Raw genomic sequence first — 12156 nt, forward strand, 5'->3', positions numbered from 1 at the left:
ATGTTATGATGTACTATTATATAGTACCTCAGTTTTTTTTATTATTATGTTATGTTAGTCACCCTACAGTACCTCATTAGATTTTAATGTGGTGTTCCATCATTAGTTTTTGATATCTCAGTTTTAGCAAACTTCATATTTGTGATGACCCCTTTTCTTCATACCACCTGCCCCCATTTGAAATGTTATTTAATTACCTTATTTATGAATGTATTCTTTCTCCATCATTGAATGTTAGGGACTTTAGTTCTTTAGCACCCTATACTCCTTGCCTAGACAATGCCTAAATCATGGCCAATACTCACTTTATATTTCTGAAATTTGGAAGCATTTTTTAATTAAAATTATAGAACACATGGCCTTTTGGGAAAAAATGATTGGAACAAAAATGCCATCACTATGGTGGCACATGGGATTCCCTGAAGGGGACCAGAGGCATGCACAATGTATTAAAATGAATTTCTAGATTAGAAAGAAGAACGAGTAACATTTCAAATCTGTGAGTAATGCAAGTTTGTGTGAAAATCAGTCATGTTATTTCCCTCTTCCCAGAAGTCACCTCCACCACATGGGACCGAGCAATGAGACACAAATTTCAAACTTTCTTCTTCTGGGATTTTCAGAGGGACCAGAACTGCAGCCCCTCATATTCGGGTTTTTCCTCTCTATGTACCTGATCACTGTGTTTGGAAACCTGCTCCTCATCCTGGCCGTCAGCTCAGACTCCCACCTCCACACCCCCATGTACTTCTTCCTGGCCAACCTGTCCTTTGTAGACATCTGCTTCACCTCCACCACTGTCCCCAAGATGCTGTGGAACATTCAGACTCAGAGCAAAGTCATAACCTATGCAGGCTGCATTACTCAGATTTATTTCCTCATACTCTTTGCCGGGTTGGATGTCTTTCTCCTGAGTGTGATGGCCTATGATCGCTTTGTGGCCATCTGTCACCCCCTGCACTACACGGTCATCATGAACCCACGGCTGTGTGGAGTGCTGGTTCTGGTGTCCTGGATCATGTGTGTCCTGAATTCCTTGTTACAAAGTTTAATGATGTTGCGGTTTTCGTTCTGTACCCACTTCCAAATCCCCCACTTTTTTTGTGAACTCCATCAGATGATCCAACTTGCCTGTTCTGACACCTTTCTTAATAACGTGGTGATGTATTTTGCAGCTGTCCAGCTGGGTGGTGGGCCTTTTGCTGGGATCCTTTACTCTTATTCTAAGATAGTTTCCTCCATACTTGGGATCTCCTCAGCTCAGGGCAAGTATAAAGCATTTTCCACCTGTGCGTCTCACCTTTCTGTTGTCTCCTTATTTTATTCTACAATCCTAGGAGTGTACCTTAGCTCTGCTGCTACCCAGAGCTCCCACGCAAGTGCAGTGGCCTCAGTGATGTACACGGTGGTCACCCCCATGCTGAACCCCTTCGTCTACAGCCTGAGGAACAGAGACATAAAGAGGGCTCTGAAGGGAATCATTTGGCTTCCAGTGATGTAAGGGCCTATGTTCCTGGGGTAGAAGAAGTGCCCATGATTACAGGACTCACAGCCTTAGAGTCAGGAACTGCTATTCGTTGATCAGGTTATGGAAGTAGAATTGGCTCCTTCTATTTATTCCCTAGAATTTCCACTTGTTTGAATCCAAATTCTGCATGCATTTAAGTAACTCACTTTATTTATCTTCTGCTCTGAGAAACTTCAATAGCAGCGTAATCATGAATTCTGTCCCCAAATATCAGTGCAAATGCCCAGAACGGGAAGAAGCAGGTTTTTATAATCTCTCAGTCCTGGTTGCTTTTATAAGTGTATCTGTTCGCTAAAACTGCATAAACAGCTATTCTGAAAACACATGTCTTCATATGATGACTTATAATTGGATGAGATCGTCTGGGAGTTGTTCTGATGTATTGTGCTCTAATTAACCGTCTCTACATTGTATTTCTAAAGCTCATCTGCTATGTTGTGCGGAGCTGTAGTTTGTTTCTTTCTTCAACTAGTACATGGTATTTACCCCATTTCAAAATGTAGGTTAATCTTACAGTTTATGCAAAAATTAATTTACTAAATGTAAATTGCCTTATTGAATTTTGCTATTTCTATATCCTTATGTGCCACTTTGCCTTCTTTATGGTTATAATACATTTCTCCCACCCCTGTCAGGTGTGACAGCCACAGGTGCTTTTGATCCGATGTAAGTCATACACCTATTGCAGTTTACATACAATAAGCTACACATATATTAAACGCACAGATTTCTGAATAAAGGGCACCATACTTGAATTAAGCATATATACTGTATGGGTTCATTTGTAAGAACTCAAGAAGATGCACTGGAAGTTTAATCTGCATTTTTATGTTATTGTTAAAAATGTAATTCACCTGGACATCTGTTTCCTTATTTCTGAAGGTAATGTGGAACTTGAAATGCATGTTGTGAGGAATAAATAAAGTGTTGAATACACTTTGTCATGTGCAAAGAAAACATTTGAGAGTGAGGAGTGTGTGTATGGACGTAAGTGTGTGCACTCGTGCACATCTTTTAAATAAACATGCTCACACAAATGTGTGCAAACACACACACACTGGTTTATAATCCCATCTATTGTGCTGAAAGAAAACTTGAGAGAAATTTTCAGAATATTGAAATGAAAAAGAATGTTTCATGAATGTGAAATAAGAAGAATCTAGAAATTTTGACACAAGTTAATTGAACATAATTAAAAAAAAAGATTTAAAGTAGAATGAGTAATTTAGGGTGGGGTGCCTGGGTGGCACTGTCCGTTGAGTGCCAGACTCTATGTTTTGGCTCAGGTCATGATCTCAGGGTCATGGGATCCAACCTTCTGTCAAGCTCTGTGCTCAGTGTGGAGTCTGCTTGAGTTTCTCTCTCCCTGTCTCTGCCCCTCCCCTCCCCCTCAAATAAATAAATAAATCTTTAAAAAATTAGGGTGACTTAATTTTAATAATGAATTACTTTTCCTATCTTAATGCCTCAAAGGCCCTAAATCAGAACCAGGTTTACATTTATGCAGTGGGGAATTTCTCTGTACCATCTAATGGGGACAAATCTCTCCAAATTGACTCCAATTTCTCTACTTAATGTGGGATTTCAGCACAAAATGCCTTGGCCCAAGGGAAGCTAACTGAATGATTTGAGAGGCTCAAACTCAGTTCCTGCAAACGCTATCTTATTGGATAAATATCTGTATTAGATTCCTTTCACTGTTGTCACAAATATCCACACTCGTGTCTCAAAACAAATGATTCTCTGATGGGTTTAGAAATCAGTAGCATGAAAGGGGTCTCACTGGGCTAAAATAATTATGTGGGTTGTGACCCTTCTGGATGCTCCAGGGGAGAACGTCCCCTTTCCTGCTCCAGTGTCCAGTGGCCCCCACATTCCTTGGCTCATGGCCTTTCCTCCACCTGCAAAACCAGCATAACAGTAGTTTCGAGTGTCTCTCTGACTGCACTCTTCTTCCTCCCTCTTCCACATTTAGAGGACCATTGTTATTGCACTGGTGCAATGTGGTTAATCCAGGCTTATCTTCTTTTTAAATTTAAATTCAATTAACCAACATATAATACATCACCAGTTTTTGATGTAACGTTCAATGATTCATTAGTTGCATATAACACCCAGTACTCATCACATCATGTGAGCTTCTTAATGCCCATCACCCAGTTACCCCATCCCCTCACACCCCTCTCCTCTGTAACCCTCAGTTTGTTTTCAGAGTCAGAAGTCTCTCACGGTTTGTCTCCCTCTCTGATTTCTTCCCATTCAGTTTATGTCCCTGTCCCTATGGTCCTCTGCACTATTCCTTATATTCCACATATGAGTGAAATAGTGGAAGAAGCCGAGATGTTCTTCAACTGATGAATGGATAAAGAAGATGTGGTTCATATATACAATGGAATATTACTCAGCCATCAGAAAGGATAAATACCTACCATTTACATTGACATGGATGGAACTGGAGGCTATTATGCTAAGTGAAATGAGTCAGTCAGGCTTATCTTCTTATTGTAAGATAATGACTAGTAGTTTTATTCCTTCTGCTGTCTTAATTACCCTACTAAGTAAGCGAATATTTTCAGATGTTATTCAGGATAACGTCTTTTGGAGGCCCTCCCGGGCCTGCTACAAAATCTTTTTTTATAGATATTTTTTATATCACTCAAGAGCTTTTCAATATAAAAAATTGAGCACATAATTTGTCACCACCAAAAGAGTGAGTGAAAAACTATTCTTTCAAAAACATGTTCAAGAAGATTCCTGGTGGAGAAGACCTAACTACTACCTACACGTGACTCTAACACAAGACCTCAGCTTTGCTCTGAAACTGTGCCCCCACAGACCAGGACCTGCAGCATCCACACTACCTGGGAGCTTATTAGAAATACAGAGTCACTGGGAGCACTGGACACCTAATGAATTAGAATTTGAAAAATTTCTTTAATTTAAATTCAATTAACTTAGTTTCCAATGTAGTGTTCAATGATTCATTAGTTCCCTATCACTTTAGTGATTTGTATGCACAATGAAGGTAGAGAAATTATGGCCTAGAGTCGTATTTCTCACCTTCTCACTGTTGATATTTGGGGCTGGATAGCAATTTGTGTTGGCTGCTATCTCATGGATTAAACATTGGGCAGCATCCCTTTAGACATGGCCCAAGTATCCCCATGGGCAAAACCATGTCTGGTTGAAAATCACTGTGCCAGAGTTTGAGAACTGGTAGCATCGTGACAAAATTACAATCAAGGCTTCATCCAGTACTACATTTATAACAATGATAATATGAGTTATAACAAAAAACATCCATTTGGTCTTCATCTCCATTTCTGGCACAGAGCTTCTCAAGTTAGAATTTCCTAAGTGATAAGAGCTGTAAAGTTAGTTGTCTTTCATCAACTTAATGAAGTGACTTTGGGAAGCACCTAAGGAGTGGGGCTGCTTGCCAGGAGGACCAACCATATGGTTAAAGGACAGGAACTTTAGGTCCCACCCCCTGACTTTGTGGGATGGGAGAGGGGCTGGAGATGGAGTCTAATCACCAGTGACCAATGATTTAATCCTTCATGTCTTTTATGAAGCTTCCATGAAACCCATAAGGATGGTTCAGAATGCTCCCAGGTTGGTGGCATACCTGGAGAAGACATGGAAGCTCCACGCCCTTTCCCCATACCTTGTCCTATGCATGTCTTCCATCTGGCATCTTCCTGCCCCTAAGGCAGCACAGCTCAAGAGGGAAATCCTCAAGAAGCACACATAAACTTGAACATGTGCAAGCTTACCTACTGAGTCCATCATGTGACCACCTAAGGTCAGACCTGAGGTGAGCACAAGGATTCTTGGTTGAGAAGGTGTAGAAACAACTATCCCTGACTTAAACACTGAACCACAGCCTTAGTACTCAAAGACTGTTCCACAGACCAGGACTGATGGCATCAGTAGCATCTGGGAAATAGTTACAATTATAGGATCTCAGATCTTCAAATCAGAATCTGATATTGAACAGGATCCTCAAGCGATTCCTATGCACAGTAATGTTGGAGAAGTTCTGGGTCTAGATTAGTGTTCTCAACCTCTCCACTGTTGACATCTGTGCTAGATAATTCTTTGTGGTGGGGGCCATCCTGTGCATTGTGGAATATGGGGCAACATCCCTGAGCTCAGCTCACTAGGGAGGTGCCAGTAGCAGATCCCTAGTTATGACAACCAGAGGTTTCTCCATATCTTGTCAAGTGCTGTCTGGAGGCAAAAAAGCCCCTGTTGAGAACCATGACCTAGAGCATGAAAACTGAAAACATCTGGTGGAGAGCAAGTCAAACATCATCCCTCCCTCAGCTCAGAACTCGGGATAGCTCATTTCACACCTCTGAGCCCCACTTTTACAAGTGTCACATAAGGTTCATTGTAGTACAAATATGACAGAGTGGATGTCTGGAAAAATGAAATAAAATTATCCATATAGGATTCTCACTCATTGTATGGTGCATAAAATGAACTAAATTCTCATAATTAACAAACTTTTAAAAACGGAGCAGTAAATGGCAGCTCTGAATTTTTGTTATCAGCATGAATCACCTGATTGATTAGTCAAAACCATCAGGAAGACAAGGACATAGTTCCTCATAAGAAGTAGGAAGATCGGTAGGAGAAGAAAGGGAAGAAGAAAGGGGGGGTAAACAGAAGGGGGAATGAACCATGAGAGATTATGGACTCTGGGAAACAAACTGAGGGCTTCAGAGGGGAAGGGGGTGGAGGAATGGGATAGGCTGGTGATGGTATTAAGGAGGGCACATATTGCATGGTGCACTGGGTATTATACGCAAGTAATGAATCATGGAACTTTACATCAAAAACTAGAGATGTACTGTATGGTGACTAACATAATATAATAAAAAAGTAAAAATAAAAAATAATAATTAGGGGCGCCTGGGTGGCACAGCGGTTAAGCGTCTGCCTTCGGCTCAGGGCGTGATCCCGGCGATATGGGATCGAGCCCCACATCAGGCTCTTCTGCTATGAGCCTGCTTCTTCCTCTCCCACTCCCCCTGCTTGTGTTCCCTCTCTCGCTGGCTGTCTCTATCCCTGTCGAATAAATAAATAAAATCTTTAAAAAAAATAATAATAATAATAATTAAAAAAAGGAAGACAAGGACATAGTTCCTATATATTTATAGCAAATTAAGGTACCACTCTTTCTTGTTAAAATGGGGAATAGCCATTTTCTATTTATATCAGGAGATCTTCTCTGCCAAAGACCATACTTTGGAAGTCCAGGAGACCTGGTGAAGCAGGTTCCTCAGTCTTAAATTTGGAGAAAACATGAACTCAAATGGGGATAAGATGCAATGACATTAAAGGTCTGGAAGACCCCTAATTGCCAGGGGAATATTGAAAAAGAAAACTAAAGCTGGGGGCATCACAATACCTGACTTCAAGCTGCATTACAAAGCCCTGATCATCAAGAAAGCATGGTACTGGCACAAAAACAGAAACATAGATCAATGGAACAGAAGAGAGACCCCAGAAATGGACCCTCAACTCTATGGTCAACTAATCTTCTACAAATCAGGAAAGAGTATCCAATGAAAAAAAGACAGTCCTTCAATAAATCGTGCTGGGAAAATTGGACAGTCACATGCAGAAGAATGAACCCGGACCATTCTTTTACACCATCCACAAAGATAAACTCAAAATGGATGAAAGACCTCAATGTGAGGCACAAATCCATAAAAATCCTAGAGGAGAAAACAGGCATTAACCTCTTCAACCTAGGCCACAGCAACTTGCAAGACACATCTCTAAAGGCCAGGGAAACAAAAGCAAAAGTGAACTGTTGGGACTTCAAGATTGAACACTTCTTCACAGCAAAGGAAACAGTCAACAAAACTAAAAGGCAACCCAAGGAATGGGAGAAGATATTTGTAAACGACATAACAGATAAGGGGCTGATATCCAAGACCTATAAAGAACTTCTCAAACTCAACACTCAAAAAATAAGTAATCCAGTCAAGAAATGAGCAGAAGACATGAACAGATACTTCTCCAAAGAAGAGATACAAGTGGTTAACAGACCCATGAAAAAATGCTGCACATCACTTGCCATCAGGGAAGTGCAAATCATTACCATGATGAGATACCACCTCACACCAGTTTAAATGGCCCAAATCAACAAGACAGGAAATGACAAATGTTGGTGCGGATGTGGAGAAAGGGGAACCGTTTTACACTGTTGTTGGGAATGCAAGCTGGTGCAGCCACTCTGGAAAACAGTACGGAGTTTCCTCAAAATGTTAAAAATAGAGCTCCCCTCTGACCCAATAATTGCACTGCTGGATATTTACCCAAAGATACAGATGTAGGGAAAAAAAGGAGCACATGCACCCCGATGTTCATAGCAGCAATGTACTCAATAGTCAAACTGTGGAAGTACCTTAAATGTCCTTCAATAGATGAACATATAAAGAAGATGTGGTTCATATATATAATGGAATATTACCGAGCCATCAACAAGGATGAATACCTACCATTTGCATCTAACTGGGTGGAACTGGAGGGGATTATGCTAAGTGAAATAAGTCAATCGGAGAAAGACAATTATCAAATGATTTCACTCATATGTGGAATATAAGGAATAGGGTGAGGACCATAGGGGAAGGGAGGGAAAATGGAATGGAAAGATATCAGAGAGGGAGAGAAACCATGAGAGACTCTGGACTCCAGGAAACAAATTGAGGGTTGTAGAAGGGAGAGGGGTGGGAGATGGGATAATTGGGTGATGGGCATTAAAGAGGGCACATATGTGATGTGCACTGGGTGTTATACACAACTAATGAATTCTTGATCACTACATGAAAAACTAATGGTGTACTATATGTTGGCTAATTGAACTTAATTTTAAAAAAGAAAAATACTCTGGAAGGCCGGAGATGAAGTATGAAAAACTGGATTCAACTGACTTCTAATCTGGTCTCCTGGGGACAGAGAATTAGCAGGAAAAAACTTCCTTTCTGTCCAGACCAATGGCCCATGGGGAAATAATATGCTCAGAGGTGACAGTAACAATGGAAACAGTGCCTAGTGACCAGACTCAGGGAGTTGTAAATATATCCTACACTGTAGTCCCTTATCATGGTGCATCCTTGTGGAGGCAGGACATGGTTGTTGCACTTGGGTTCCTAAGTCTGGTTGGGGGACCCATGCTCCACTGTTTCCTGCAGTCCTGTCTGGGATTCGAACTCCAATCTCCATCATCACCCCCCCAGGGAGGAATTGGGACCTCCACCTGGAGGCTTTCATCTTATAGACCCCACCCAGTGTTGTCTAAGAGCTCAGCTGGTATTTCAGGAAAGGATCAGGGAGAAGGAACCCGAGAACCTTTGCCTGAGGTCACCTAAGAACCTAACCAGCCTAATACAGAGCCAAGAGTTTGCATGTTTGTTTGCTGGGTTGTCTACTAAGGTTAAAAATAATGTATTTAATATATTTTAAAAACAAGTGTTTGTTGGACCCAGCAATACAGTGATCATTGCCGACAATATGTGGTCGAAAAGGAAGTACAGTTGGATGAGACAGAGGTAGGAATGGGGAGCATAAAGTGTTTCCTGTGAAATCAGAACATATTCAAGGAGTTTGCAGCTAAGGGAGAAGGAAAACAGAGTACTAGAATTAGAGATGTGAGCAGTGGAGCGAGAGCGTTTTCAAAATTTTCCGAAAGGGGTGCATTTAGCTTGTCCTGTATTTATTAGAAGGATCCTGGTCTGTGGAGGTAAATACTACCCCATGACAGCAGTTTCTGAGGCATACATTTCACAGTATCTGCTCTCCCATTGCTATTCACTGGGGGAAAAAAGGCAAGGATATGCAAGGAAACGAAATGACAAAACAAAAAAATGAAATATATGCAAGGAACATCACTTTGCAACGATTTTATTACCAGAGGCTGAATAGATTTTTGACTTGTTAGCCATTTACTTCCAATATGCAAATTGTATTTGCAAGCACCTTGCTTTCATGTTCTGGGATCTTTTTATTTTTTAAAATTTTTTATAATTTTTATTTTGTTATATTTGTCACCATACAGTACATCCCCAGTTTTTGATGCAATGTTCCATGATTCATTATTTGCGTATAACACCCAGTGCACCATGCAAAATGTGCCCTCCTTAATACCCATCACCGGCCTATCCCAATCCCCCACCCCCTTCCCCTCTGAAGCCCTCAGTTTGTTTCCCAGAGTCCATAGTGTCTCATGGTTCATTCCCCCTTCTGTTTATCCCCCCTTCACTCTTCCCTTTCTTCTCCTACTGATCTTCCTATTTCTTATGTTCCATAAATGAGTGAAACCATATGATAATTGTCTTTCTCTGCTTGACTTATTTCACTTAGCATAATCTCCTCCAGTCCCATCCATGTTGCTGCAAATGTTGGGTAATCATCCTTTCTGATGGGTGAGTAATATTCCACTGTATCAATGGATCACATCTTCTTTATCCACTCATTTGTTGAAATACCTTAAATGTCTCCTTCCACAGTTTGGCTATTGTGGACAATGCTGCTATGAACATTGGGGTGCGTATGACCCTTCTTTTCACTACACCTGTATCTTTGGGGTAAATACTCAGTAGTGCAATTGCTGGGTTGTAGGAGGGCCTTCTTGTTTGAATTTAATCATAGATATTTTATTCTTGTTGATGCAGTTGTAAATGGGATTGTTTTCTTAATTTCTCTTTCTGAGAGCTTGTGATTTGAGTATATAAATGCAACCAATTGTTTTGTATATTGACTTTATATCCTACTGAATTCCTTCGGTAGTTTTAACAGAATTTCTTCTCTTAAACACTTTCTTGAAATACAATGACATACAATATACTAAACATATTTAAAGTAAATAAGGTAAATAAAACACACTTAATTCTATGTATTTTATTGGAGCACTGTTACATGTGATATACTTACTGTACATACTTAGAGCATACAACTTCAGGCATTGAAAGAGTCATTGAAAACTCATGGGAACACACTACATGGTTCCTTTCCAAAGAACTCCAGAAGGCCCACAGTAAGTCCTAAGTACTTCATTATTCAATTGTTACGGTGTAATCTCTCCAGCCTTCATTTCTTTCTGAACACAATGTCAGAATCATAAAGATAACTTCAAGGGATGTTGTGAGAAAGATGAAATGTGTGGAAATAATTTGTTGGGTCCAAAGAATGTTCAAGACTAAGGGTTGTGTGTATGTAAATGTATGTGTATTCATGTGCTCATTTATTTCAAGAAAACACACTCACATGCATCTATGTACATGCGCAAGGCTCAAACCATCATTATAACTCATTGTAACCTATCTATTGTTTGAAAGCAAGCTTGAGAGAAACTTGGAGGGTTAGGAAATGAAAAGAATGAACATTTGCAGTCACATGAAATTCTAAGAATTTAGAAATTTAGACAAATTTAGAGTAGAACAGGTGGCCTTAATGTTCACAACACATCACCTTTCCTATCTTAATACCCAGAGGCCTCAAGGACAGAACCACATTGACATCTATGCAAGGAGAAATTCTCTGCACCAGCTAAAGAGACAAATATCTCCAAACTGACTTTAGATCTTCCTTCTTCTTAAGGTAGGATTTCAACCCAGAATGCCCTTAACCAAGGAAGCTAAGTGACTGAATTGAGAAGCTTAAATTCAGTTACGTCAAAGAAAATTTTATTGGAGAAATGTCTTTGTCACTTTTCTATTGCTGCTTTCATCAGTTACCACACGGAGGGTTTAAGAGAAACTAATTTACACTCTTCCAGTCCTGGAGGTCAAAGCCAAAAACGAGTCTCATTGGGCTAAAATCAAGATGTCTCTTCAGGACAGTGAGACCCTGAATTCCTGCCTAGTTCTGTGATTTGGGGGTCACCATTTTTCTCCACAACAATGCATGTCCTTCCAAACTCTACTTAATACCTGAACAGGATCCTCATTAGAGTCACTTTTTTGGTTTAAGATTTATTTATTTATTTAAGAGAGGGAGATGAGTGGGGGGAGAGGGGTGGAGAGAGCAGGAGTGAATCTTGAACAGACTTCCAGCAGAGCATGGAGCCTTAAGCAGAGCTTCATCCCATGACCCTGAGATCATGACCTGAGTTGAAACCAAGAGTTGGACACTCAACCAACTGAGGCACCCTGGCTCCCCTAGAATCTCTTTTTAGCAGGTATCCAAAATAAACTTTAAGAACAGAATGATCAAGAATGTTGCTGCATAACAGGCCATCTTAAAAGCAAATGGCCTGCTATAATGTCTTCAGTATCGGGTGGACTTCTATGGTGATGAGTTGTTCTAATCTCTGTTGATCTCCTCAAGAGTCTTGAGTCAGTTGTGTGTCAGCTGGGAGCTCTGATGATCTTGCCAGGGTATTCTAATATAATTGGGGGCTGGCTAGCTACCTGTGGCTGATCCAGGGTGGACAACTTTTGGCTTGGACAACTGGGCTCTGCTCCACATGTCCTTGCTTCCTCTGGCAGCCCCCCTGGTTGAATTCATTTTTTGGAGGCAGAGTTCAAAGACAGAGCAGCAGAAATGTACCAAGGCTCTCAAGTCCACTGCCGCTCCCATCATATCCTGCTGGCCACAGCACATAAAATATC

At 40.6% G+C, this 12156-nt stretch overlaps 1 protein-coding gene across 1 annotated transcript; it reads left to right on the forward strand.

Annotated features, from left to right (window-relative positions):
• The first annotated feature begins 568 nt into the window (after positions 1–568).
• Positions 569–1501, forward strand: LOC123796645 (olfactory receptor-like protein OLF4). The gene has a single exon (XM_045804169.2). It carries the CDS (start codon positions 569–571, stop codon positions 1499–1501), a length of 933 nt encoding a protein of 310 aa, XP_045660125.2.
• The last annotated feature ends 10655 nt before the right edge of the window (positions 1502–12156 follow it).

Source organism: Ursus americanus, chromosome 14 (genome assembly GCF_024610735.1).
Source record: "Ursus americanus isolate L20-20 chromosome 14, mUrsAme1.1.p, whole genome shotgun sequence".
In the NCBI taxonomy this organism is placed as follows: Eukaryota; Metazoa; Chordata; class Mammalia; order Carnivora; family Ursidae; genus Ursus; species Ursus americanus.

What these genes read in the sequence shown, in the direction of transcription:
- LOC123796645 (XM_045804169.2), top strand. Translation starts at nt 569, where the DNA reads ATGGGACCGAGCAATGAGACACAAATTTCAAACTTTCTTCTTCTGGGA.